The sequence below is a fragment of the Loxodonta africana genome, chromosome 16 (genome assembly GCF_030014295.1).
Source record: "Loxodonta africana isolate mLoxAfr1 chromosome 16, mLoxAfr1.hap2, whole genome shotgun sequence".
Taxonomy (NCBI): Eukaryota; Metazoa; Chordata; class Mammalia; order Proboscidea; family Elephantidae; genus Loxodonta; species Loxodonta africana.
In genome coordinates this window covers 73,950,572-73,974,157 of record NC_087357.1, presented here as the reverse complement: position 1 = coordinate 73,974,157, position 23,586 = coordinate 73,950,572, and the positions used below count along the sequence as shown (strand labels likewise).

At 41.7% G+C, this 23,586-nt stretch overlaps 2 protein-coding genes across 13 annotated transcripts in view; both read right to left on the bottom strand.

Annotated features, from left to right (window-relative positions):
- LOC135227856 (leucine-rich melanocyte differentiation-associated protein-like) overlaps positions 1 to 23,586 on the bottom strand; it is a 464,639-nt gene that overhangs the window by 196,605 nt on the left and 244,448 nt on the right. The window lies entirely within an intron of this gene.
- Positions 1 to 23,586, bottom strand: part of LRMDA (leucine rich melanocyte differentiation associated) — a 1,290,642-nt gene that overhangs the window by 1,033,524 nt on the left and 233,532 nt on the right. For 4 of the 12 annotated variants that reach the window (XM_064269074.1, XM_064269071.1, XM_064269072.1 and 1 more), the window contains one exon: positions 10,095 to 10,199. The exons of the other annotated variants lie outside the window; for them this stretch is intronic. In XM_064269074.1, the coding sequence (XP_064125144.1) occupies positions 10,095 to 10,132 (38 nt within the window). In that variant the 5' untranslated portion in view covers positions 10,133 to 10,199. The remainder of the gene's footprint in view (positions 1 to 10,094; positions 10,200 to 23,586) is intronic. 12 annotated transcript variants of the gene reach the window in all.

Sequence of the window (23,586 nt, the reverse complement as noted above, 5' to 3'; positions counted from 1 at the left end):
AGAGCAAAGTCTTTCATCTTCACCTAGAAGAGGAATGAAAGAAGAAAATCCCAACAGTTCATCCACTTGCCCTAAAATATAGTCAGCTTCAGTCCTATCTTGCTAAGAAAGCTTAGAGTCCAATGTGACCACCTTATTTGAGCCCAGGGAAGAAAGCATGGCCAAAGTCACAAAGCCAGTCTTTGGAACAAACAACGTGACCTTGAGTCAACCAACACTGCAGTAGAAGAGGGAAAGAAATATGGCCTTTACTCCAAATGGTAAGAATGTTTGCCTAAATTTTTCTCCAGGTACTTGTGAAATTCTAAATCAACATATAATGTTTAAACTACAGACACGCATTAATGAGCTCAGAAAAAAGTGATAAAGGGGGACCCTACTCCCACAGAATGCTCACTGGACAAATGCAATGAAAATGCTTATACACACACACACACACATCCCTCAGATTATAGTTAAGACTTTTCAGGAAGGAGCACTTGCCCATAAGACCCAGATACAGCATCTCCCATGATCTCCCTAAAAGGAACTCAACAGAAGATGGTACGACAGAGGGCAGCTAACTGCACATTTTACCAGAAAGAAAGCACTAGGCCCAAAGAGTAAAACTAAGCCCAGGTGGCTCAAACCCCAAGAGGGAAGGCTCAATGCTTCATGAAACTATTCACACACTAGTTTAAAGAAGAAGCAGGTTATCAGATAAAACACGTCTGCAAAGCACTGTGACGTAGTAAGGAAAACAACTAGCTCCCGACAAAGTTTATCTGCTCTGACAGCTTCTGGCTTGGCCTGGCAGAGGTTGAGTGTATACACAGTGCATATAAAGATAACCTACAATGGCGCCACATCCCTATCCATTCGCCAAAGGTCACTAAGGTTTCAGAATTTTGCTTCGGTGCCTCCACTAATCCAAACACACGCCAATCTGCTTAATGTTACACAATATCAGGAGGTTTGGATTTTGCTTATCGAGGGATGTCAGACTCACTTTGTCAGAATTTGGTGACTATTAGCACGAGATCGAGTGGCTGTGGCTTCAATGAATTTTTAAAATTTATTTGCTTTTAGGATGCCAAAGAAAGAGGATGTGACTAACAAGATGGTGGTAACTACTGTTGGACAACATTCTACTCGAAGAACATAAAAGCCAAACAGTGGAGCATTGAGAAATTAAATTCATGGCCTGGAAAACAAGCCAAGATTTAAAAATGTCATGTTGATACAGTAGGTGCTCTTGAGAGTGTGGGGAAGGGGAGGATGTCAGAAACTGGATTGATTACATTTTCATAGCAATGTTTTGTGATGGAGGTGGGAAAGGGTCAAGTGTATCAATACCCCCTTAGTGCTTTGGGGGCACACATCATGTCTTTCATCAAAACTCTGTACACTGTAAAAACCCACCACAAGACAACTCAAAAATTTCAGTCACTAGGGTCTACCAAAGACTCTCCCCATAGAAGGCTGAGAGGTTAGCTGGGTCCTGTGCCTTCCTTTCAAGCCACTGGGAGGTGCTGTTAACAACTGTTGGACAACTTGGAAGGATAAATGCCCCTATGTTCCCTCTTTTGATGCAGCTTGAAAGTTTCCTCCTATCCATGTCTAGGCCAACCTCCTTTCCAGTCCTCACAGATCCTAAGAGTAGCAAACATTTTTCTTTGAGTGTCCAAATAATGGATAGATGAATCAATGAGGTTATTGCAAGAGGCATCAGGACTCCCATAGACTAGTTTCCAACTACATCCTGCTGTTGTTGCTATGAGCCATCAAATTGATTCCAACTCACAGTGACCCTACAGGACAGAGTACAACTGCCCCATAGAGTTTCCAACTAGCGGCTGGTGGATTCGAACTGCAAACCTTTTGGTTAGCAGCCTGAGCTCTTAACCACTTTGCCACCAGGTATCCTAATGAGGCTGAAATTGGGGGGAAAAGAAAATGATGTATGGGAGAATACTCAAGGGCTCAGAATGGTATGCACAGTTTTCAGGGGTGACTGATTGCCTCACACATATTCCCTTAGAATCACACCATATGACCAGGCTCTTGAGCATCGAGGCAGATTTGCTCAGGACCCCAGGTCTGGCGACTCATTGATTGACCTCACTCAGCCTGATGGTGCCTGGAAGTGTGTCCAGTCTCTTGCCACACAGCTCCTTTTTGGAAACTGGTACATAGAACACAGAAATCACATTGTGAAAGTATTCACAAGGCAAGAGAGGGAGGAGACATGAGGTTTTGAAGGGATGAGAGGGAAAGAATGACAGGAGAGAAAGAGAAGATGGGGTAGAAAATGGTGGGAGAACTTTTGGGGCTGATTGGCTACTTTTTCTCTTTTCACAATGGCACAAAGAACACAAAGAAACTCCCCTGTCCTGAGGAAAGAGTGGGTTGTTCTTTGATGCTAAGGCTGCCATCTATAATGCTGATGAGAGTTATTCCTGCCCCCGGTTTGCCCACCACAGGGGCTCATCCACTGACCGCATCCTCACCTCCAGGCTGACCTCCTGTTTAGTCGTGGGACAGCAGGAAGAAGGTTCATCTGAGGGTCAGGAAGATGGTGGCCCTCACACCTACCAGAAGTCTTCCTCTTCCTGTCAGGAGAGGGCCCTCCCTCCCTTTCTTTTAAAGAGCTGAAAGACCACGCCAAGTCTGTTTTCTCTTTAAAGTTGCCAATATTGTCACCTTTTTTATCTTCAAATGGAGGCAGAGAGAGGTGTTGTGATCTGTACCAGAGTCACAACCAGGACTAGAATCCAGGTGCCAACTCCCAGTCCAAACAGACTAAACTTTTAATACTGCCACCTCCCAACCTTACAAAGCAAGAAAAAATAGTCAAGAATATTGAATATACCATAAACTGCCAGAAAAACAAAAAAATATAAGTCTTAGAGGAAGTACAGCCGGAATGCTCCTTAGAAATGAGGATGGCAAGACTTTGTCTTGCTTACTCTGGACATGTCAACCGGAAAGACCAATCGCTAGAAAAGGACATCATGTTTGGTAGTGTAGACAGTCAGCAAAAAAGGGGAAAACTCTCAATGAGATGAATTGAAACAATAGATAGCCACAGCAGCGGACTCAAACATACCAACAGTTGTGAGGGTAGCGTAGGACTGGGTGACGTTTCGTTCCGTTATACCTAAGGTCACTATGAGTCTGAACCAACTCTACAGCAACTAACGACAATTTTATGGGGGAGAGAAAAAATAATCTGGGTGGGATAGAGTCAAACCCTTCTTACAGAAACCCCAGCAGGCATTCTACAGCCCAGTCCTCTGGAAGACCCACAGGTCTCAAAGGCTCAGAAGCAGGGTTCTTTATCAGTAAAGCGGAGACTGTGTCTACCACCCAACTAAAATGCAGCACCAGGAAGTACCCAATACTGTCCCTAACACATACTAGACACTCAATAAATCTTAAGTTACCTGCTCCTTCCTCAGAACAAATACTTTGTTTCCAACTCAGAAAAGTGAAGCTTCTTTCTTAATTGTCAGATTTGCTGTGAGCTAACTGGCAGCTGCCTTTGATTTCAGGATTGCTCTGAGTGTTTTGCTCTGGAATGTTCCAGAATCTTCACAGGGTTTGATGGCCAGATGATGAGGCTGTATTTCTGCTCACGTTAGAAAATCTGAAAGTGAGTAATAAATTTCCTACAAGGGTCCCCTACACAGTTGCTACTTAGAAAGACCAAACAGGATACAAGCAAGAATATTTTTCTGGGCTTTGTTTTCTTTGATTCTCAAGAAGATAACTCTACTCCGTCTACCAGCCTGAGATACACAGCATGCTGGAAAGAGGTGGTATGGCAGAGTGGGAAACCTTGGGTTTCAGACACAGAGAGCCTCACTTAAAACCTCAGCTCTGCCACTTACCATGGATCCAGGAGCAAGTTCTCAAACACTCGGCCTTATTTTCTTCATCTGTTAAATGAGGAAAACAGCACTTGCCTAACAAGGTGGCTGTGAAGATTAGTTAACGTACATCCCAGCATAAAAGTTATGAGAAAAACCAAGTATCAGGGTCTTAGCATCAGCAGGCTCCTTGCTGTATCCCTAAGGTAGAGGAGTTGAGCCACATAAAGGAAAGTCAAGCTCCTGTTCTCAGAAGTCTAATATTTGGAGGTGGGGGTAGAAAGTACTCCTTTCAATACCCTATCTGAAGGCAAAGTCTGAAAGCCCCAGGACTTACCTTTACTTTCCTGGTTCTACGAGCTTAGGGTGGGCAGGGAAGGGGGAGATGGCAGGTAACAGACGGAAAGAAAGAGAGAGATCAATGAAGACTTGGAGACCGGCTGCTTTGGTACCTGACATTTCTCGAGTCTGAGTCCTACCCACTGGGTAGCTCACCTACATCTCTGATCTTGGGTTCCATGAGATAACTCAATATCTTTCTTAAGTCTGCCACTTACACTTAAAAACTTAAGCTACTGCAAATTGGTTACTGATACTTTCAATTCAGAGTCTTGACCAAGACACAAACCCAGAACACAGGCCTATTTCTGGGGTCAGAAAATGTTCTTATCACCATCTCCTCCTACGTCCCTTACGTCTTTGTCATGTCACCAAACACCAGTGGGGCAGCCAAGAACCACTCTGTTCATTCAACTCTTCCCTTCAAGAGCATGCCTCTCCCTCTCCCCCCACTTCCTACAATTCTCCCAGCCTGTTCTTTCAAACAAGTCTTATCCCCTACTTATATTCTCTCTCTCTCTCACACACACACATACATGCATACATGACTATACACTCTGTCTTTGTTAACTACATAAAGAACCAACATGTTGGCATTAGAAGCATGGAGTTGGCAACTCCCTTCTGCATGGTCCCTGGCCTGTGTGAGCCTTCATGGTCTCCTTCCTGGAACTGGAACCCACTTATAATTACCTCCATCACAGCCAAAGACTTTAGTCACAATAGAGCATTTAAGTCTTCAGGGTCTTTTAAAAAAAAAAGTGGACATGGTTACAAGCATTCCAGCTCAAAGCTGCACTTTCTGCAGACTGCCTCAGGGTGCATTTTCTATGACTTGTTGCAGCTCGTGAAGAGAGGAGACAAGCTAGGCCTCAGAAAAGTCTGGCAGCAAGGACTGGGGAGGTTCTGGGGAAAAGAGGTGTTGGGCAAACTCCATCTCCCTAATCTGCATGGTGACTGCCGGCCAAGTTTGCTCTCAGCACTATGAGAAGGACCAATTAATTTATCAATCTGCACCTCTTTCTGCCATAACACATTTCCTCCTTGCCAACAAAAAATGTGTCCATTATCAGGCAGGTCCCTGTCCTCCTAAGCAGCCCATGCGGCTGTATAATTACACTTCTTTCCTTGACAACTTGCATGATTGTTTTCCTAACAGTATATTACTTCGTTAGTACTTTCCAATATACGTTATTTTTAAACTGTCACTTTTGCCCAACTCATCCCAATTCACACTCGTCTGTTTATCATAACAATCATTAATAACTGTCAGTCCACGCCACCAATGTAACGAACTCACTCCCTCATTAGCATGTTCTAGCATTTGTTCCAGAGAGGGGGCTGATTATTTTTTACAACAGGCCAAGCCAATTACTTTAGTGAAATGGAATCACATTAATCAAAACTTAACAAGGTGGCAAATTTAAAGATATCAGATTGCAAAAGACAGCATAACTAATATGTCAGTGTCAGAGGTAGCGTGTAGGTATGCAGCAGCTGTACTAAATATATCTCTTCACAGAGGCCACATGAATTTTGAAGTTTCATACGATCTGACAACTACCAAAGTGATATTATGGAAGGCAAGAGCCCGGTGCTGCACAGCTCACGATGACTTTTGTAGATTCCGGCAAGGGCAGCGTGAGCAGAGAGGGAGACAGAAAAGGGGAGAAGAAAATGGTGGCCGTGCCTATCCGGGCTGGCAGGCGGCCGTTGATCATGTCTCTCTGTGCCAAGGCATTTTCTTTTACACTTTAAACGATGACCGTCATCCATCACCGTCTGACAACTGCATCAAAACCAGCTGCAAAACACGCAAAGCCCAGCAGTCTAAAATATGCTGACACAACCAAGAGAAAAACAGATAGGGAATATACGTGTGTGTGTGTGTGTGTGTGTGTGTACATATATTCCATAGGAAAAGCATGGGGGAGAGGGGGAAGAGGCTTAAGAAGGAATTCGGTGGGAGGGAATACTAAGTGTTCTGTAGCAGAGAGAGAGTAAGGAAAAAACCAGGGCAGTGAAGGAGAGGGAAGAAAAATGAGAAAGGGAACAAAAGAAAAGAAGGGAAAGAGACAAAGATAAAGAATGAGACAAGAAAAGGGAACAAAAGAAAAGAAGGGAAAGAGACAAAGATAAAGAATGAGACAAGAAAAGGGAAAAGTGATGAATGGGAAAAGAGTGGGTGGCAGGGAAGAATAAGAAGGGGAGTTAGAAGAAATGCGAGTCGCTATTGCTGTTGGGAAGGAAGGCAAAATGGGGACTCTCTTATAAAGCCTTGATTCTACATCTGAACTATTTCTCCAGTTTATCTTCGTCTCTTCATTCCACCTTCAGCTTAAGCCTTTTTTACCTCCTGCCAGAAGAAGACATGGAGTTCCATACAAACTCCTGACTGCTTCTACCCCTTGAGTCAAAGTTCTGCCACCAGGGCTTTGCTGCTAACATACAGCTCTGTACTGTCACTCCCTAACCCATGGGCTCCTCCACAGGGTCAAGTCTAACCCTTTAGTACGTACGGCCCATGGGCATCTTCACCACCAGGCTGTTCTAAGCTCATATCTTATTATATCTTCCCCCCACTAACTCGCCTTCCTCCAGCCTCTTACACCACCCCATATGGAATTCAAAACAAAATATGGTAAATAATTACAATGAATTATTACTCGGCCATGAAGAGAAATGAATTCCTCATAAATGCTACAATATGGATAACCCTTGGAAACATTATACTAAGTCGGTAACAAAAGGACAAATATAGTATGATCCCACTTATTTGAAATATCTAAAATAGGCAAGTTTCTACAGAACAATGTTTATTAATGGTTACCAGGGATGGTGGGAAGAAAAGGGGGAGTTACTGCTTGGGGACACAGAGCTTAGGTTAAGGGTGATAGAAAAACTTGGAAATGAATAATGGTGATGGTTGAACAACATAAGCATAATTAACGTTCCTGAATTGTACATGTAAAGAATGTTGAAATGTCAAGTGTTTTGTCGCATATATATTTACCTCAATAAACAAATTTTTTTATCAACCCTGCTTAAAAAAAAGTGGTTTAAATCTCTGCTCCGACATTTATTAGCTGCCTGACCCTCAGTATGCTATTTGACCTCTCTGGGCCTCCATTTCCTCATCTATAAAAATGGGGAGAATATTACTTACTGTTCAGATTTATTGTTAAAATAAAATAAACAACATACAAAAAGTGTTTAGAAAGATGTCTGGCACATGAGTAGGTACCACGCGCAAGAATGGTCCTTGGGGCAGAGACTTTGCTTTTATTCATCTTCTCAGTCAGTACAACATAACCAAGCCCTGAAATTCTACGGAACTAGACTAAAGTAAAGCCCTTCTTTGCAGTTCTCTTTTATGAGGTATACATCCTTCCTAGGGCCTCTTTAGCCATTATTCAATAAACTAAAGAACCTGCCGGCTACATGTAGAGGACAGAAGATGGTCAACATGACTTGTAGGTCCTTCAGGGATAAGCTAGCTTAGAAAGGCACCATGGTCTAGCGTGACACATCTGGCTGCTTCCTTCCCAGGACCCACAGCCCAACCAGCTTGACCATCCTACTGTTATTTTATTTAATGGAGCCTGTTTATTTATTTACTTATCCCAAGGAAGCCCAGAACCAGATACACCAGGTTGGCAAGGGCCCCACTGTATAATGTGATTAGATTCAGTTATATCACACAGTTCATTTTTACAACTTAAATACCTATTTGGTTGGGTTGCCAGGTCGAACATGATGAATGTATATGATAAAACAGAACAAAGAGAAGGGCCAGCGCCTGTAAACTGAAACATTAGTCAGTGTATTAACCCCTTCTCCCCTTAATTGGGACGCCTCCCTGGAGGCAGCTGCCCCATAGTCTTCCTCCTTCGGATGTCATTATCTGGTATCAGATCTATCCCCCTACCAAATGCAACAACTTAACCTTCTCCCCAGCAAAGAAAAAACTTTTTCTAGAAGGTTCAGCATCCATTCCATCCTAATCCCTGTCTCAGAATAAGAGGATAATCCATAAGCGTTTACAGGTCCTATTTAAAAAGCCAATAACTTCCCAGATTCCTAACTTAAATCTCATTCCTAAATCCTACATGCCAAACATGCAACTCACATTCAAATTAACAGTCATGGCAACTGTGGTGAGATATTAGCACGGCACCTAATTATCCTCAAGCCACAAGAAGCAAAGCTGAACTAAAAAGGAAACACTTTTGGATAAAATTCTATATAAATAAGTTAGGGGAAAGAAAACAGCACCTGTATCACTCATGCTAGTGTGTCTTTCACATTACATAAGAAACTATTTTAAATTGTACCAAGACACCTTTCTATAGTGGTTGAGAGCTTGGCTGCTAACCAAAGGGTTGGCAATTCAAATCCACCAGCCACTCCTTGGAAACCCTATGGGGTAGTTCTACTCTGTCCTCTAGGGTAGTATGAGTCAGAATTGACTCGATGGCAATGGGTGATACCCTACATCAGGCTCTACAATAAATCAAATAATCATTGTGTAAATTATGTTTTAAATTCAATTTGATTTTATTTTAAAGAATCATATCACTTCAATGTTGGAAGAGGTCTTGCTAATTAATTCCAGCCCCAATCCATTTTTTCTTCATTTCACAGAAGAAGAAGCTGGGTGTGGTATATTTTCCAAAGATGACTACAAGATCTTCCACCCAACATGCTCTTCCAGAATGTGACTTTGCCATTTCCTCATCAAAAGATAAATGTGAATTCCCCTCTCCTTCAATCTGGGCAGGCTTATGTTGCTTTGACCAACAGGGTACATGGAAGTTATACTACAGGATTTCTAGGTCATAAAAGTGATTGCAGCTTCCACGGTGTTCACTAAAAGTTTTGTACTGGAAGCCCTGAGTCACCATGTAGGAAGTGCAACTACCCTGAGGCAGCCATACTGTGAGGAAGCCAAGCCACATAGAAAGGCCATGTATAGGGCTCCAGTCAGCAGTTCTTGTCTTGAAGTTATCCCAGCCCAGACACCATACAACCATGTGAATGAACTTTCAGGTGATTCCAGCCTGCAACACCAAGTGACCCCAGTCTTTGAGTCCATCCAGCTGAAGCCCTAGACATTGTGAACCAGAGATGAGCCACCATACTATGCCCTGTCTGAATTTCTGACCCACAGAATCCATGAGTTTAATAAAATGGTTGTTGCAAGTCTGTAGGTTTTAGGGTAATGCAGCAATAGAAAATGGAAACACAGGGAAACCTGGTGGAGTAAAGGTCAAGTGAGGGCCAGAATTCATGTCTACTGGTTCTAGGTTCACTGCTGACTCATTTACCATTCCTCCACTGAGACTCCTGCATAAATCAAAGCATACCGTGCCACATAAACCAACATACTCTACCAGTAAATAAGGCAGGAACTGAGAATAATTTAGACAAAAGTGCACTAGATGCAGAGGATAAACCAAGGTTGCCAATCTCCTCAAGACTAGTTAAATCTCCCAAAGGACCAGCCAAAAGAAAACTGACATTCACGAGGAACAGCAAAAGCTGCGTACTACTGGGCATCCAAATAGGAAATATATATACACCACCAGCAGTATCTGACATTCACTGGCCCAGTGATTTGTTCCCAAGTATAAAATTCCCTGAAAAGCAATCACTGCCCCAAACGGAGGCTCTTATATCACATCTCCCACAAATTCCATTCTACTTCAACCTTGGAGAGTATCAACAATCCCCCCAACCTGGCCCTCCAGCCATTTGGGCAAGTGACTCAATTCTGAACATGCAGCATGGATCCAGGAGGGAAATGTCTAGGCTTAGCAGATTTAGGATTTGAGACTGAGAATGAAAAGTATGAAGATGACTGCATTACATTTGAGTCTTCTTGTGCTTCCACATGACCCTCACCTTGGCATGCTTTCAGATCTGCTCTCTTCTCTTCCCATGAACAAACCTGCTAAGAATCTCAGTTTCTTCACCGCCTTCTCAGACAACAGAACTCAGTGAGATGATCTGTCGAGAAGAGAGACACTTGGATCATCTTTCTCTTGGTGGACAAGGGATACCATCCCCCCCACACACTCAGCATGTCAGGAATTATGAGTACAACATACTTTCTTCCCAGATTTACCAAAACTTTTTTCCAGATTCAAAATTAAACCTCGTGATCTGACAAGGAATATTTATCTGTTTTGTATATTTATTTAAATGAAATCTTACTAAGGTGTAAAAATTAAAGCACACTTATTCATTTAATGAACTGTCTTTATTAAACATAAAAGCCAAAACTTTAGTAATATATGTGCATATATTATATACTCACACATACACATATTAATTAGTATATTATTTGCATTTTCAAAATCAGGACCAAATTGTACAATCTCAGATGTAGACTCATCATACAGAGAAGAACTGATGGCTTCTCCCCGCATCATCTAGCCGAGATATACAGCCTCATTCATTACTCTCTCTTTTACCTCTCAAGGTGCAATGACCATTCCTCCTTCCTTAGGCCAGTAACCTCATCTCTCTGGACCTTAGTTTTCCTGTATGTAATACAGGGCGCTAAAGTGACTTGTCCAAGTAAGTTCACAGAGCTTGGCAGGGCCTTAAACCCAGGTCTCTGCCTTACAGTAGGCTGTTGTCTCCACCCCTACTCCTGGTTCAGTTTAACGTTTGTGTTCTGCTGCTGCACATCATACGCATTCAAGTCCTGGAGTAACGGCTGGAGGGCCATGAAGATCAGTGATGCTGAGCCAAGCAGAGGGGGAATTGTGCACCTTCACGAGTCAATGCTAATGGCTCAAGCCACCAATCGAGAAGCCCCCACTCAGACTCTCACGTGCCAATCTGGCAAAGAAAAAGACTAAAATCTCCTTTAAAGGGTTAAAAAAAAAAAAAAAAAAGGCTTCCCTTTGAACTCAACAGAAAGTCGCTCGAGGACAGAGCTTGCGGCTTCACTCTCACCAACATTCTCACCTTGCACCCGACATTCCCTGGCCTGACCGCTGTGGTAACAGAGAGGCTGCAGATGTGAGCGGGGCCTCTAATTTCTTTCTCTCGCTGATTTATTTTCCCTCTGCACACAACTTTGGTATGACAACAATGCATAATTCAATTACATGTGATATGTAAAATCATTGCAGCTGTTCAGAAATATTCACAGCAGAAGATTTTCAGACCCACACACAGACACAGACACACAGATACGCACACACATTGTTCTACTTTGTCAATATCCTATGAAAATCACAAAGGGAGAAAACGGAAAGCTCTTCTTTCTACTGATTAGGTATTTCCAGCGTTCCCTGCCTGCGTGCTCTGTCCCTAAGCACAGAACTAAGAGCACCTCCTTGGAAAACATCCGCAGAAGGTCTAATGGCGGAACCAGCCTTTCAGGGTGAAATAACAGCAATGCAACAGAAAAATCAGAGTGTGTACCATTTAATTTTACTATAAGATGCCGCTGTGAAACTGGGTGCATTTAATTCCCTTTTAAATGCCACGTAAAAGTTTCTCTCCCGCCTGCTCACTCCATGGGCTATATACCATGCCTAAGATTAATCCCTCAGGAGTTTTTTATTTCCTATTCTGCCTATCTTTCATCTTCACCCCAGACTAAGCAGATGGATGTGAATTCAAAGTTTTCTGATCTTTAGCACAAGTTATGGAGGGTTATCTTTGGCTGTATATCTTTCTGCTGGCAGTGCTCCCTTGGTGATGAAGGATTAACCACCCCAGCTGTCTCTTCCCAGAATGATGCAGTACTGTGCTCCTCAACACGACAGCATCACTTCATCTTAATGTCCGCTCTCCGAGCACAGCCGCGCAGGACAAAGCCAATCAACATCAGATGCCACCAAGATGGACCTACTGCTTGGCCCTGGAGTCTCTCGCCCTCTCACTCCTATTAATCAACATCATCCAACCCAATCCCAGAGCTCACTTCTCTCAAACCACAGTTAAACTAAGCTGGGGTCCATGTTAACCATCCGAAGCATAAGGGAAAGGAGCAGGGTGGGCTACAATCAGATGCATCAGGAGCACAGCACACCAAGCCAAGCTGCTCAACGAGAAAGCCCTTCCCTCCATTCAACTTCTCTCAAATGCCAACATCGGTTCTGGAGCACTCAACACCTCTTCACACACTGAAATCCACACATCTGACACAAAAGAGATTGATCTCGAATCAAACCTACACATTCTTCCAGAGAACTCGACAGTGTCTTAAAAAAGATGTGTGTCCATTCACAGCTGAACTACATTAGCTACCCTTTCCCCATCTCCACCCTGGCCAGTAGATATGCCTCTGATTACACGCGCAAACCTGGGCCTAACTTATTTTACTTCTTTTTGCACGAAAATAGTCTCACCACAGATGACACAAATGGGAACCCTGACCCAACAAAAAAAGCTTCGCATTTACAGGCGATATATCCACAAATCCATTTAATCTTACTAAGTCACCCATCCTCCCTTCTCCTTTTTTAAGTTCACATATTGCAGGTAGGGAAAGCAAATGGCACTCTCATGTTCTTCTCTAGCTCCAAGCAATTACAGTAATGTACCTCCCTTCTCTTTCCTAAGAAAAGAAACTAAAAAGCCAGCCCAGATCTCAAAGGCAAATGTAATAAAACAGTAAATTATTGCTAGAGTTTACTAAACAAATGCAACCTAGTTAAATTTGGAAAAATCTTCACTTTTGCTTACATTTGCAATTTTACTGCTGAACTACTGGTATTTCTTACTTATGCAACATTAAAATGTATAAGAAATCCTCTTGTGTGCTATATCCAGCATCTACTCTTGATTTATAATACCCAATTTAGGGGGGAAAAACACAACTAAACCTGATTTAAATCACAGATTACTCCGTAAAACACAAGCAAGGAACTATTCCAAATCCTAAATGTAATTTAAACATATTTATATTTTACAGTGATGTATTTCCCCATTCCTTGTCTTATGACTGTAAACTTTCTATAATTATATATGCAATTTCCCTAAGGTCACAACATGGATCATAGTTATAAATGGCTGAAGTACAACAACACACAGCGAGCAGTAAAATATACGCTGGACATCGTGAATAGTTTCATCAAATCAGGAAGAGAGCGGCGGAAGAAGATGAGAGAAGAAAGGGGATAGCAAAAGGGAAAAAAGTAACACATTTTCCAAGAAGTCATTGCAAAACGTCACATCTCTTTCCCCAAAGCCATTTGGGACACAGTTTTTACAAACTGTCCTCCAGTAGGGCTTGGTTTAATTCTTGATATTTTTAACTTTCTGCCTATTACTCTGAAAACCGTTTGAGAAGGAAGCCTGGGAAACAAACTCCAGAAGTCACTCAGAGCAAAAGTAAAACCAAGAATAGAAATCGTACACAATTAAAACTATCTTCTGCCAAGAACAAACATTCTCAAACTGTGTCCCTAGGAACCCTAGGATTGCACTGGGATATTTCCAGGGTGAAGCAGATAAGGATTCCAAGCTTCCCACCCCTTCTTTAGCCAGAACAACTTGGGTTTGATCTGTTGTCTCTACTGGGGGCTCCGTGTTTACTTGGAAAAAGAGTGTTAAAGTAAAAAAAAAAAAAAAAAAGGTTTAGAAACTACCATTCCTGATGAGGTTATCAAGAATGAAATCTAAAAGAAGTTATTTGAGGGTCTTCGATTGTTTCTCAGGGTTTCTGGTACTGCTGGGTAACCCTTATCTTAATGAGAGGAGAGGGTGCTTTTTGCACCTGATGCAAATAGGGTGGCTGTCAGGCAGCTCCTGAGTCCAGGGTTCCAGCAAGACAGGCTGACAGGCCAATCACCCCTGATGGTTAACAATGCCACACTCCGCTCAGGGCAGCTGCCTATTAGGAAGACAGCTGAGACCCGGAGGGGAGGGAGAACTCAGTGTGTAACAGCCACTGCCTTGCTCAATGTAAAATAAGCTTAAAAAGACCTGTGCTCTCTGAAAGCTTAGGAGCGGTTCAAAATTTTCCTTTTCAACCTTTTCCAAGGAAGGCTAAACATCTCTGTAGCACAGGATCCTGGGGCAGCTTCCGCGGAGACTACAGAGCTCCTACCACATGCTGAACGTGCTTTCTCGCATGATCATTAAGAGACTGGCCCCTGAGGCAAGTACTGCCGCCCCATTTTGTGCCCCTTCACTCTGCTCTTATTTCTCCTCCTCCTCCTGCTCTGCTTCCTCCTTCCCCTCCTATTTCTCCATTTTCCTACTTATGTACCGTTAAGAGCTTGCAAATTAAGCATATTTGGCTCCTTGGAACATAACAACTTTCCTGACCAGGGGTAATCTACACAATATTAACTGATACAGCACAGGCAGTCAGGAAATCAAACGATGTGTTGCATTGGGCAAATTTGCTGCAAAAGACCTCTTTAAAGCATTAAAAAGTAAGTGGGAGTTATAAGTTTATATGTGAGAGGCTGACTTGATTTGTAAACCTTCACTTAAAGCACAATAAAAATTATTTTCAAAAAAAAAAAGCAAAGATGTTGCTTTGAGGACCCAAGCCATGGTCTTTTCAATCGTCTCATATGCATGCGAAAGCTGGACAATGAATAAGGAAGACTGAAGACTGAAAAGAATTGATGCCTTTGAATTGTGGTGCTGTCAAAGAATATTGAATATACCATGGACTGCCAGAAGAATGAACAAGTCTGTCTCAGAAGAAGTACAGCCAGAGTGCTCCTTGGAAGCAAGGATGGCAAGACTATGACTCACATACTTCGGACGTGTTATCAGGTATAACCGGCCCCTGGAGAAGGACATCATGGTTTGCAAAGTAAAGGGTCAGCAAAAGACAGAAAGAACCTCAGCGAGATGGACTGACACAACGGCTACAACGATGGGCTCAAGCATAGCAACAACCATGAGGATGGCACAGGACTGGGCAGTGTTTCGTTCTGTTGTACACAGTCGCCACGAGTTGGAGCCAACTTGACGGCACCTAACAACAACATGGCACATGCAGATCAACCAGAATGGAAGCTGACTACAAGCAACAGTTAACAGTCACACACATGTGGACTGAGTCAATGCAAGTCTCAGCCCCATACCAAAAGAAGAGGAACCTGTACAGTCTATCAGTTAACTTCACAAGCTTTGGAGCCAGAAAGATGTGAATTCAAATCCCTACTCCACCAGTTCCTCTCTGTAGAACCTCAAATTACTTATTTGTCTGTCTCCTCCTATGTATAACAGGCACAGTATTTCCCACCTGTGAAAAGTAAAGGAGTTAATGCAAGTAAAACTAGAATTTAGCATATTGTAGTAGATGGTAATCAGATACTTCCCTTTGATTTAACTGTTTGTTGGTTTTTATTTGTTTGTTTTTTAGACTGCCTGGATACATTATGGCTCCCCACTAAACACATTAGGAAAACAGAAAAGCCTTGTCAATTCTGGTCCAAGAAGAAGAAGAGATCCCCAGGCCCTGGAAACTCTGCATGAGGTGAAATCCAGAGTTGCTGAACCACAGGTGGAGACAAGGCTGTGCTACCGGGGTTATCACCAGAGACGTGGCTGGGCTCAGGGCCTTTACTAGATTTGATCACTTAATTAAATAAAAACTTTATACTATATTGACTTTTTTCAGAGCAAGGCTTAATAAATTTTTATAATTTATTTCTCTTTTTTAAATAACACATGTTCACTAAAAAAAATAGAAAACAAAAAAGGCGATTAAAATCACTTGTAATCCTGCTGTCCAGATGATAATAATAACAAACAGTTTTATCTTACTGAGCATTTACTATACACCAGCACTGTGCTAAGTGCTTTACGATATTATCTAACTTAATTCTTACAGCATTTGGATATAGGGAGCTGAGGGTTAGAGCGGTTAAGTAATCTGCTCAAGGTCACATCATTGCACCACTCCTAAGTGACCACATCAGGATTTGAACTCAGGTCTGAATCCAAAACTCATGCAAGACTGCCTCCCAGAAATAACAAAAGTTCACATGTTGACTTATTTCCTTCAACTTTTTTTCCTAAGCGTATAGACTGATAGGTAGGATCCACATCCCACTGCCGTCAAGTTGATTCTGACTCAGAGTGACCCTACAGGACAGAGTAGAACTGCCCCTAGGGTTTCCAAGGCTGTAAACCTTTACACAGTCAGACTGCCACATTTTTCTCCTAAGGAGCAGGTGGTGGGTTCAAACTGCCAACCTTTCAGCTAGCCACTGAGCACTTTAACCACTGTGCCACCAGGGCTCATGATCAGTAGTTAGACAAGTGCAGAAATTTCTAATTGAATTATATAAACTTTTACACGTAATTAATCAATATAAATATTCACATATTAAAATTTTATTTGGTTCAGGAACAAAATCTTTAGTTCTATTAATCCTGAATTTCTCAAATATTTTTTTACATGGCAACCTAGGGAATTGTACAAATCTCAAGCACATGTACTTTCCACTCTGGCTTCAGCCATTCAGACTTTGCATGTGGCTCTCAAAAATAAGAAAACAGAATGCAATATAAACCCATAATCACAACCCACGGGTTCTTCAGAAAATTATAGGGCAACTCAGACCAAACGTTAGAAAAATAGGAAGGAAAACATACAAACTTCACATGCAGGGACAAGAGTTTCTATAGAAATATCTTCATCAGGAAAAACAGCTCAGGACATTCTATTAAATGTTAAGAATGGCCAACTGTTTTTTATCATTCAAATCAAATATCTCTTTTTTTGTCAATGGAGCCAGAAACATTCCACCTTTGAGCCCATCCTTAATCTCTTCCCCAGTGGGTGCTGATGGTCGCCTTAATTACTGGTAGAAATTTGACCTACCTGGCACCTATTTTTAAAGCCAGACCTTGAATTCTGTCCTGGGGGGAAAGCACAAACCCCTCAGAAAACCGTAAGACTTTGAGGAGAGAAACTACCCTAGCAACTGAGGGCCTCAACTCCTCAAAAGTTATTACATAGAGGGAAACAAGGCCACAATACAATGTAAAAGGCCAAATCCTGCCTTCAGACACTCAGGCACAACTCCCTGGGCTCCAATCCATCCCGGCCTGAAGCTGGCTCCTAAGAAAGTTAAACAATAATAGCTGCTGGCAAAAGAGCTCCTTCAAGACAAGTGAGATCCAGCCTGTCGTTTATCAATTACTGTGTTTGCTAACTAAAAACATAAGTGTTGCGCAAAGGTCGCCAGAGTCTACATTCCCTCTTTCCCATCTCCTGGGAACCACCGCAAACTGGTCCCAATTCCTTACCCCACAAAGAGACACCCATGGCAAAGCAAGACAGAGTCTTCGCACATTGCTCTTTAAGGGCAGGAGTCTCGTGAACTCTTCAGAAAGACTACTTTTTCATAGGACTTCAGCTTGATAAATTAAAACCACCTGGGAATATGGGACTTTTCATTATTTATTTGTCTGCTTTTATCCCTCTTCAGTAAGGCTTTGTAGTTGCTTCCTGTAAGTCCTACAGTATTTCTTGCTAAATAAATTAGTAGGCATTCATTGTTATTGTTGTGAATTGAGAGCACCCCCCACACACATTTTGCTACATGGGTTTTTCCATATTTTATAAGTGATTATCTTATATAACTCTAAGTAATAGTTTTCTAGATTAGTAGTCACTTCACCCAAAAATAATAATAAATTTTATCTCCTCCCTTTCATTATTTACTTCTATTTTCTATTCCTTATCTTACTGCATTAGCTAAGGCAGTGACTGCAAACTCAAATGCCCAAAGGCCCATGCCCGTAACATAACTAAGTGAATTGAACCAGGTGAAGAGTTGGGTGAACTGGTGAGGCCAAGGGAGAGGCCCCATATCTAAAGGTGGCAGCTGCCACTCTGTTCTGGCCTCAAGTTACATTCAGGAATACAGACCTCATCCTGCCATTTTCAATAAAAGCCAAGACAAGGATTTTTTCTTTTTCTTTTTTTTTTTTTTTTGTGGGGGAGGAGGATGAAATATTCAGTTCTTTAAACATTGGCAACTAATTTATTAAAAAAAAAAAATAAGATTTAACATTGGGCAGGCCAAAATAGAATGTCTGATGGTCAGATTCAGCCCAAGGGTGGCCAATAACTTCTAGGCTATATCTTCCAGGATTTAAGAAAGTGTGGAATTTAAGTCATAACAGAAGCAGACAACCTTGTCTCAGCCTTGACGTTCTCTAATACTGAGCCAGTAAAGAGCATGCTTGCTTTTGACTTGAGGTCAAGAGTCTCTATCATGTTAAGCTTCTGTCTAATGTTCACTTACTAGCAATATGTTATCAGAAAAGAACTTTGATTTTATTAAAATTATTTCGTTTTCTCCTTTGACCCTTTGTGATTTTTTATATTAATAAATTTCCTAAGATTGGAAAATTAAACAGAATACTTAAGGCATCCTACTGCAGGAGAACCCACTATAATCTGTGCTTTCAGAGAAAAAATACAAACATATCTTTCATAATTTTTTTAACTCCTTGGTTTCATTTTACTGGGTCAACACTCGCTTGTGACTTGCTTTTCCACCCATGTTCCAGTAACTTATCCTAGTCTGTTAAAATCCAGGTTATAAAACTGCCACTGACATCATCCATTTCAAAAACTTATTCACAATTGGATCCATCATCAACTTAGTCTACACAACCAGTTTCAAATTCCAAAGCAATTCCACACTACAATCCACATCTGTATTCCCAAGCTCACTTAGATTCGGTTTTCCAAGTCCACTTTTGATACAGTTCACTCTTTGGAAAGAAGTTAGAATGACAAATTTTCTGGAAACACGTTTTGTTGAGGTGGGAGAGGGACATTAAACAAATAAGATGAAACTCTCTTAAAACAGAAAAGACATTCAGCGCATGAACACAAACAATCACTAAACTTGGCTCACAATATTGTTAATTATATATTTGACAGTAAAATATCACAAACAGCTGGGGATAAAGAATACAAACCCACAAAGGGATTGGGTAGGAGTGGGAAAAAATACACGCAGACTCACACAAACACTATCAAAGAGGATGTTTAAACTGAGCTTCTGCTATAATGACTTTAACACCTCTACAGTAGATTGCCTACCTCAACCAAAATCCACAAGTCAATCTCTCTCTACCTCCTATTCCCAGGTTTCTAAGTACAAGTTCTAAAATGGAAATTTTTCTCTTCCGTTTAGAGTGCTGGGCCGTAAAGCTTATGGCCACCAGAGAGAAAGAGCCAGGCCAGAATCTAAAAGAATGTATGCACTGAGGTTGTGAAAAGAAAAGCCGTCACTGTGAAAAGTTTAGTCTTAATGTTTGGCAAAATACTTAAATAGTCTCAATGCCTCCCAGAGGCTGATGTCCCATCTCCTCTCAAAGACATGCTCAAGGGCTCAACACATCTTGTCAGGAATCTGCTCTCCCAGGGACACCTCCAGTCCACTGGCGGGGGGGGGGGGGGGAGGAATCCACAGTCAAAAACACTCGTATAGAGTTGTTTTTTTTTCCCAGAAAATTCTCACCAGCAGAGTCAATGACAAAGCAAAGCTTAACTAGGCATTTTGAGTGAAAAATGGCTGCTTGACCCTGTGACATCAGGAAGAAAGATTCTTGGCAAAAAAAAAAAAATCTTACTCTTTAGAGACCCCTTCAGCAGTTCTGTCTTAGAAGAGGCACAGACTCTCCCTACACTTGATATAAAGTCAACCAGGTTCCCTCCCCACAAGACATTATCTAGGGGCAAAAAATAAAATCTACTCTTTAATTCCCCAGCACATTTTAATCCAACACATAACTAGGTGAGAGTTTGGAATGTGTAGACTTAGATATAACATTAAAATGTTTCTATAAACGTTATCCTTTCTAATAAGACTAAGAGTTTATTTATTAGTAAAGCCATCCCTGAGCCTCAATCTTGGCTAGCTAAAGCTGGTAAACTTTAAAGTCCAAAGGTTCGAGCCTTCTACAAAAAAAAAAATTGCAATTTTCTTCTCTTCTTTGATGAGATGATGAAAGTAAGGATATCTTACTTGTCTGCCTCCAGGTGTTCAAGAAAATGCTGAGAACAACCAGTTTGTGATTTAAGCTTCTCTGAAAAGTAAGGACCACCAGTTGACATCCCAATTCCTTCCTCTAATACTCTTCTCCGAAGATTTTAGTATTAGAGAAACTAACCTCCCAGTTGGGGGAGCCGTGGTGGCACAGTGGTTAAGCGTTCGGCTGCTAACCAAAAGGTCGGTAGTTCCAATCTAACAGCCGCTCTTTGGAAACCCTATGGGGCAGTTCTACTCTGTCATATAGGGTTGCTATGAGTCAGAATCGGCTCGATGGCAATGGGCGACCTTCTGGGGGGTGCCCCAAGCTAACTCTTCTCTAGGATACCGACCACTACTGTGGTGTGGAAGAGCAGATGAGCAGCAAAGGTCTCGGGATATTACATTATAAAATCCAACACAGATTTAAAAAGCAAACAAACAACAAAACCATCATCCGAGGCAGCCTAAGAGCAATGTGTCCAGATGCCAGGACAAGAAGAATCAGTTCAGAGTGGGTCAATGGAAACAGCTTTACCCTCCAGAAGACCATGGTGAAAACCACATCAATGCCAGTCATAGGAGATCACTCTATTTTGCAAAAATACAAAGCTGTTTCATTGCAAATCTATGGAAACAATGTCACAGAGGCCAAGGGCTGTCACTTCAAGTCAAAAAAGGCCCACTTCACTGTGGCACTGATGGCCAGCGATGTCAAGGCGAATTACACCCCCACTCACTGAGAGAGAAATGAAAGTCAGGAGAGGAATATTCAGCTGAAGACACACCCTCAAGAGTTTTGAAACCCAGCACTCCTTCCAAGCTGTGCTAATCTATCACAGGCTCAAACAAAGGATGTATTTTTGTTGTTTCCATCCTCTCACGTCTTCCCCCTCCCCCCCCGCCACACACACACACATGCCACCATCATCAAGAAATGGAAAGGAGTGGAGACAGGATACTCCTGAAGGAGATTGAGGGAATATTCTAAAGTCCAAGGCACTCTACTCTGGCTACATGTAGTGAGGGAGGTGGGAGTTTACTGCCTGATGGAACCTGAATATTAAAAAGGGATTAATGAGCAGAAACTGAAAGGGACAGGCCCAAAGAAAGAACTGGAGTTCCTTCTCCAAGTGCTACCAAGGCTCCATTAACTACCTGAGTGAGCCATCTAAAACAAAAAAACCAAACCCTGTGCCATCGAGTCAATTCCAACTCATAGCGACCCTATAGGACAGAGTAGAACTGCCCCCATAGAGCTTCCACAGAGCGCCTGGCAGATTCGAACTGCTGACCCTTTGGTTAGCAGCAGTAGCACTTAACCACTACACGGTGGTATGAAAAGAATACATGGCTTAGAGTGAACGGTTATGAGCTCCTGAGTATGTAAAACTCTCTGGGGCACAGTTACAACCAGTGAGAAGAGTATGTGGAAACATGATGTCATGACCAGAAATAGGCTCTCTAGGAAGAGGTCACTGGGAAGATCAAACCGTAAAAGTATTTTCCATCACCATAAACAGAAACTCAATAGATAATGGTCACGGCTGCACAATATGACTGATGTAACTCATGTCACTAAATTGTAAATATGAAAAATGTTGAATTGGCAAATGTTATTTTTTTTTATGTTTAATATATATTTTTACAAAACAAAAACACAAAGGCAAGGCCCAACCCAAGTTCTGGGATTGGAGAAAAAAGGAACAAATCTTATGCAGATTCCAAATAAATAACCGTCATTTACATCCAAGAATATGAAGCAAACGTGAGGGATGGGGCGGGGGGCGGGGGGCAGGCACCAAGAAAATAGATTGTATTCCTATCAACATAGTCAAACCTAGGGGCGAACTTCTAATGGGAAGAGCAGTAAGTTCTTTAGGCTTTTTTACATAGACCCAACAGAGTTATTAGGACTGCTGATTCCAAAGATAGAGGCTGCTCATGTCTTTATTCAGACTGCTAAGTGTGCGTGGAGAAGGGATGGTAAGTGTGTACTCAACTCAAGAAGAAAAGAGAGGAACTAGCCATCAGTAAGTATCTTCTAGGTGCTAAGCACTGTGATATACACATGTGCATGTGGGTGAAATCTCATTTAATCCTACAAGTCACCCATTGTACAGACAAACTAAGGCTCTGATAGATTATGAGGTTTTCAACAGTCATGGCTATTGCATATGAAGGAGATTAAAGCACTAAGAGACAAAAGGGAGACTTCTTTCTAGGACTATGACATCTTTCTGGAAAACCAACACTACTGGGCCCTGGATTTCTCAGTCTCAGGAAGTGTGTAGCTACTGCGAGGTAAAAATCCACGTTATCCTTGCTTTCCAGAAACTCAAGAATGGGGAAGTCATCTTGGTGTTTGCATTTTCCACAAAAACCAGAGAGGTACGAGCAGCCTCCAAAATTATGGTAGTCCTTGGAAGAGCAGAGAGGGAAAAGGTTGTTCGCAACGGCCCCCTCCTGCAATCTTACCACCCCACACACAGCTCTGAAGCCTCCAAGCATCACAGCTGATTCTACCTTAAGGATAAGAGCCAGAAAGTGGCCCCATCGGCAAGGAGAAAAATGTGGCAGGAAGTGCTGCAGGCCTGCCAACCCCACAAAAGAGATCATCCTGGGCCCAGTCCCGTCAGGCAACTTTTAACTTGGGTCATAAAAATGAAAAAGTGCCTTTGTTTAAAACCCACCTGAAGTTTCTGATCATGATGATTTATGTAAATAAAATGTTAAATTAAAATGTAGGTGTTAATAAAATTACATATATGATGGAATGACTGTTCTTTTTAAAACTAATCTGCAATAAATATTCTAAATTCTGATTGTAGGTGATTCAGGCCTTGAAAGCTTTGCCAACAATAGCCAGCAGAGGTCTATTACTGAAGTGGTATTAATATAGCTATCATCACCAATTCAAAGCAGATAATAAAGGACTGACACATTTATTATCATTATTAATTAACAGTTTTCTGAGACGGAATTAAATCAATATGCTGCTCTGATATCATTTTAACTAGTTATGCAAATCAAACATTTAGAGCCCATGAACAGATATAAATGCCATTCAAAATTCACTTCACACTTATTACTGTAATATCAGAACTTTCAGGCTTTGCTAGTGAAAAAAAAAAAAGACTTAATGCTCATTTAATTACACTCAGACATAAAGCTTATGGAATGAAAGTTGAAATAGCTGATTAGTTAGGAAGTCGCAGTAAGGCTATAACACTCGAAATAGACAATGAGATAATAATGTGAAATCGTGGGACTCTGCATAGAGTGGTGCTGGCAGGTTCTATTAAAAAGCACAATGACAGGTGTAGGAGAACGTGTTTTAAAATTACAAAGTTGAAGACCTTTTCTAAAGTCCAGAAAGAGGAGGGATTTGATATTTCTCTGGC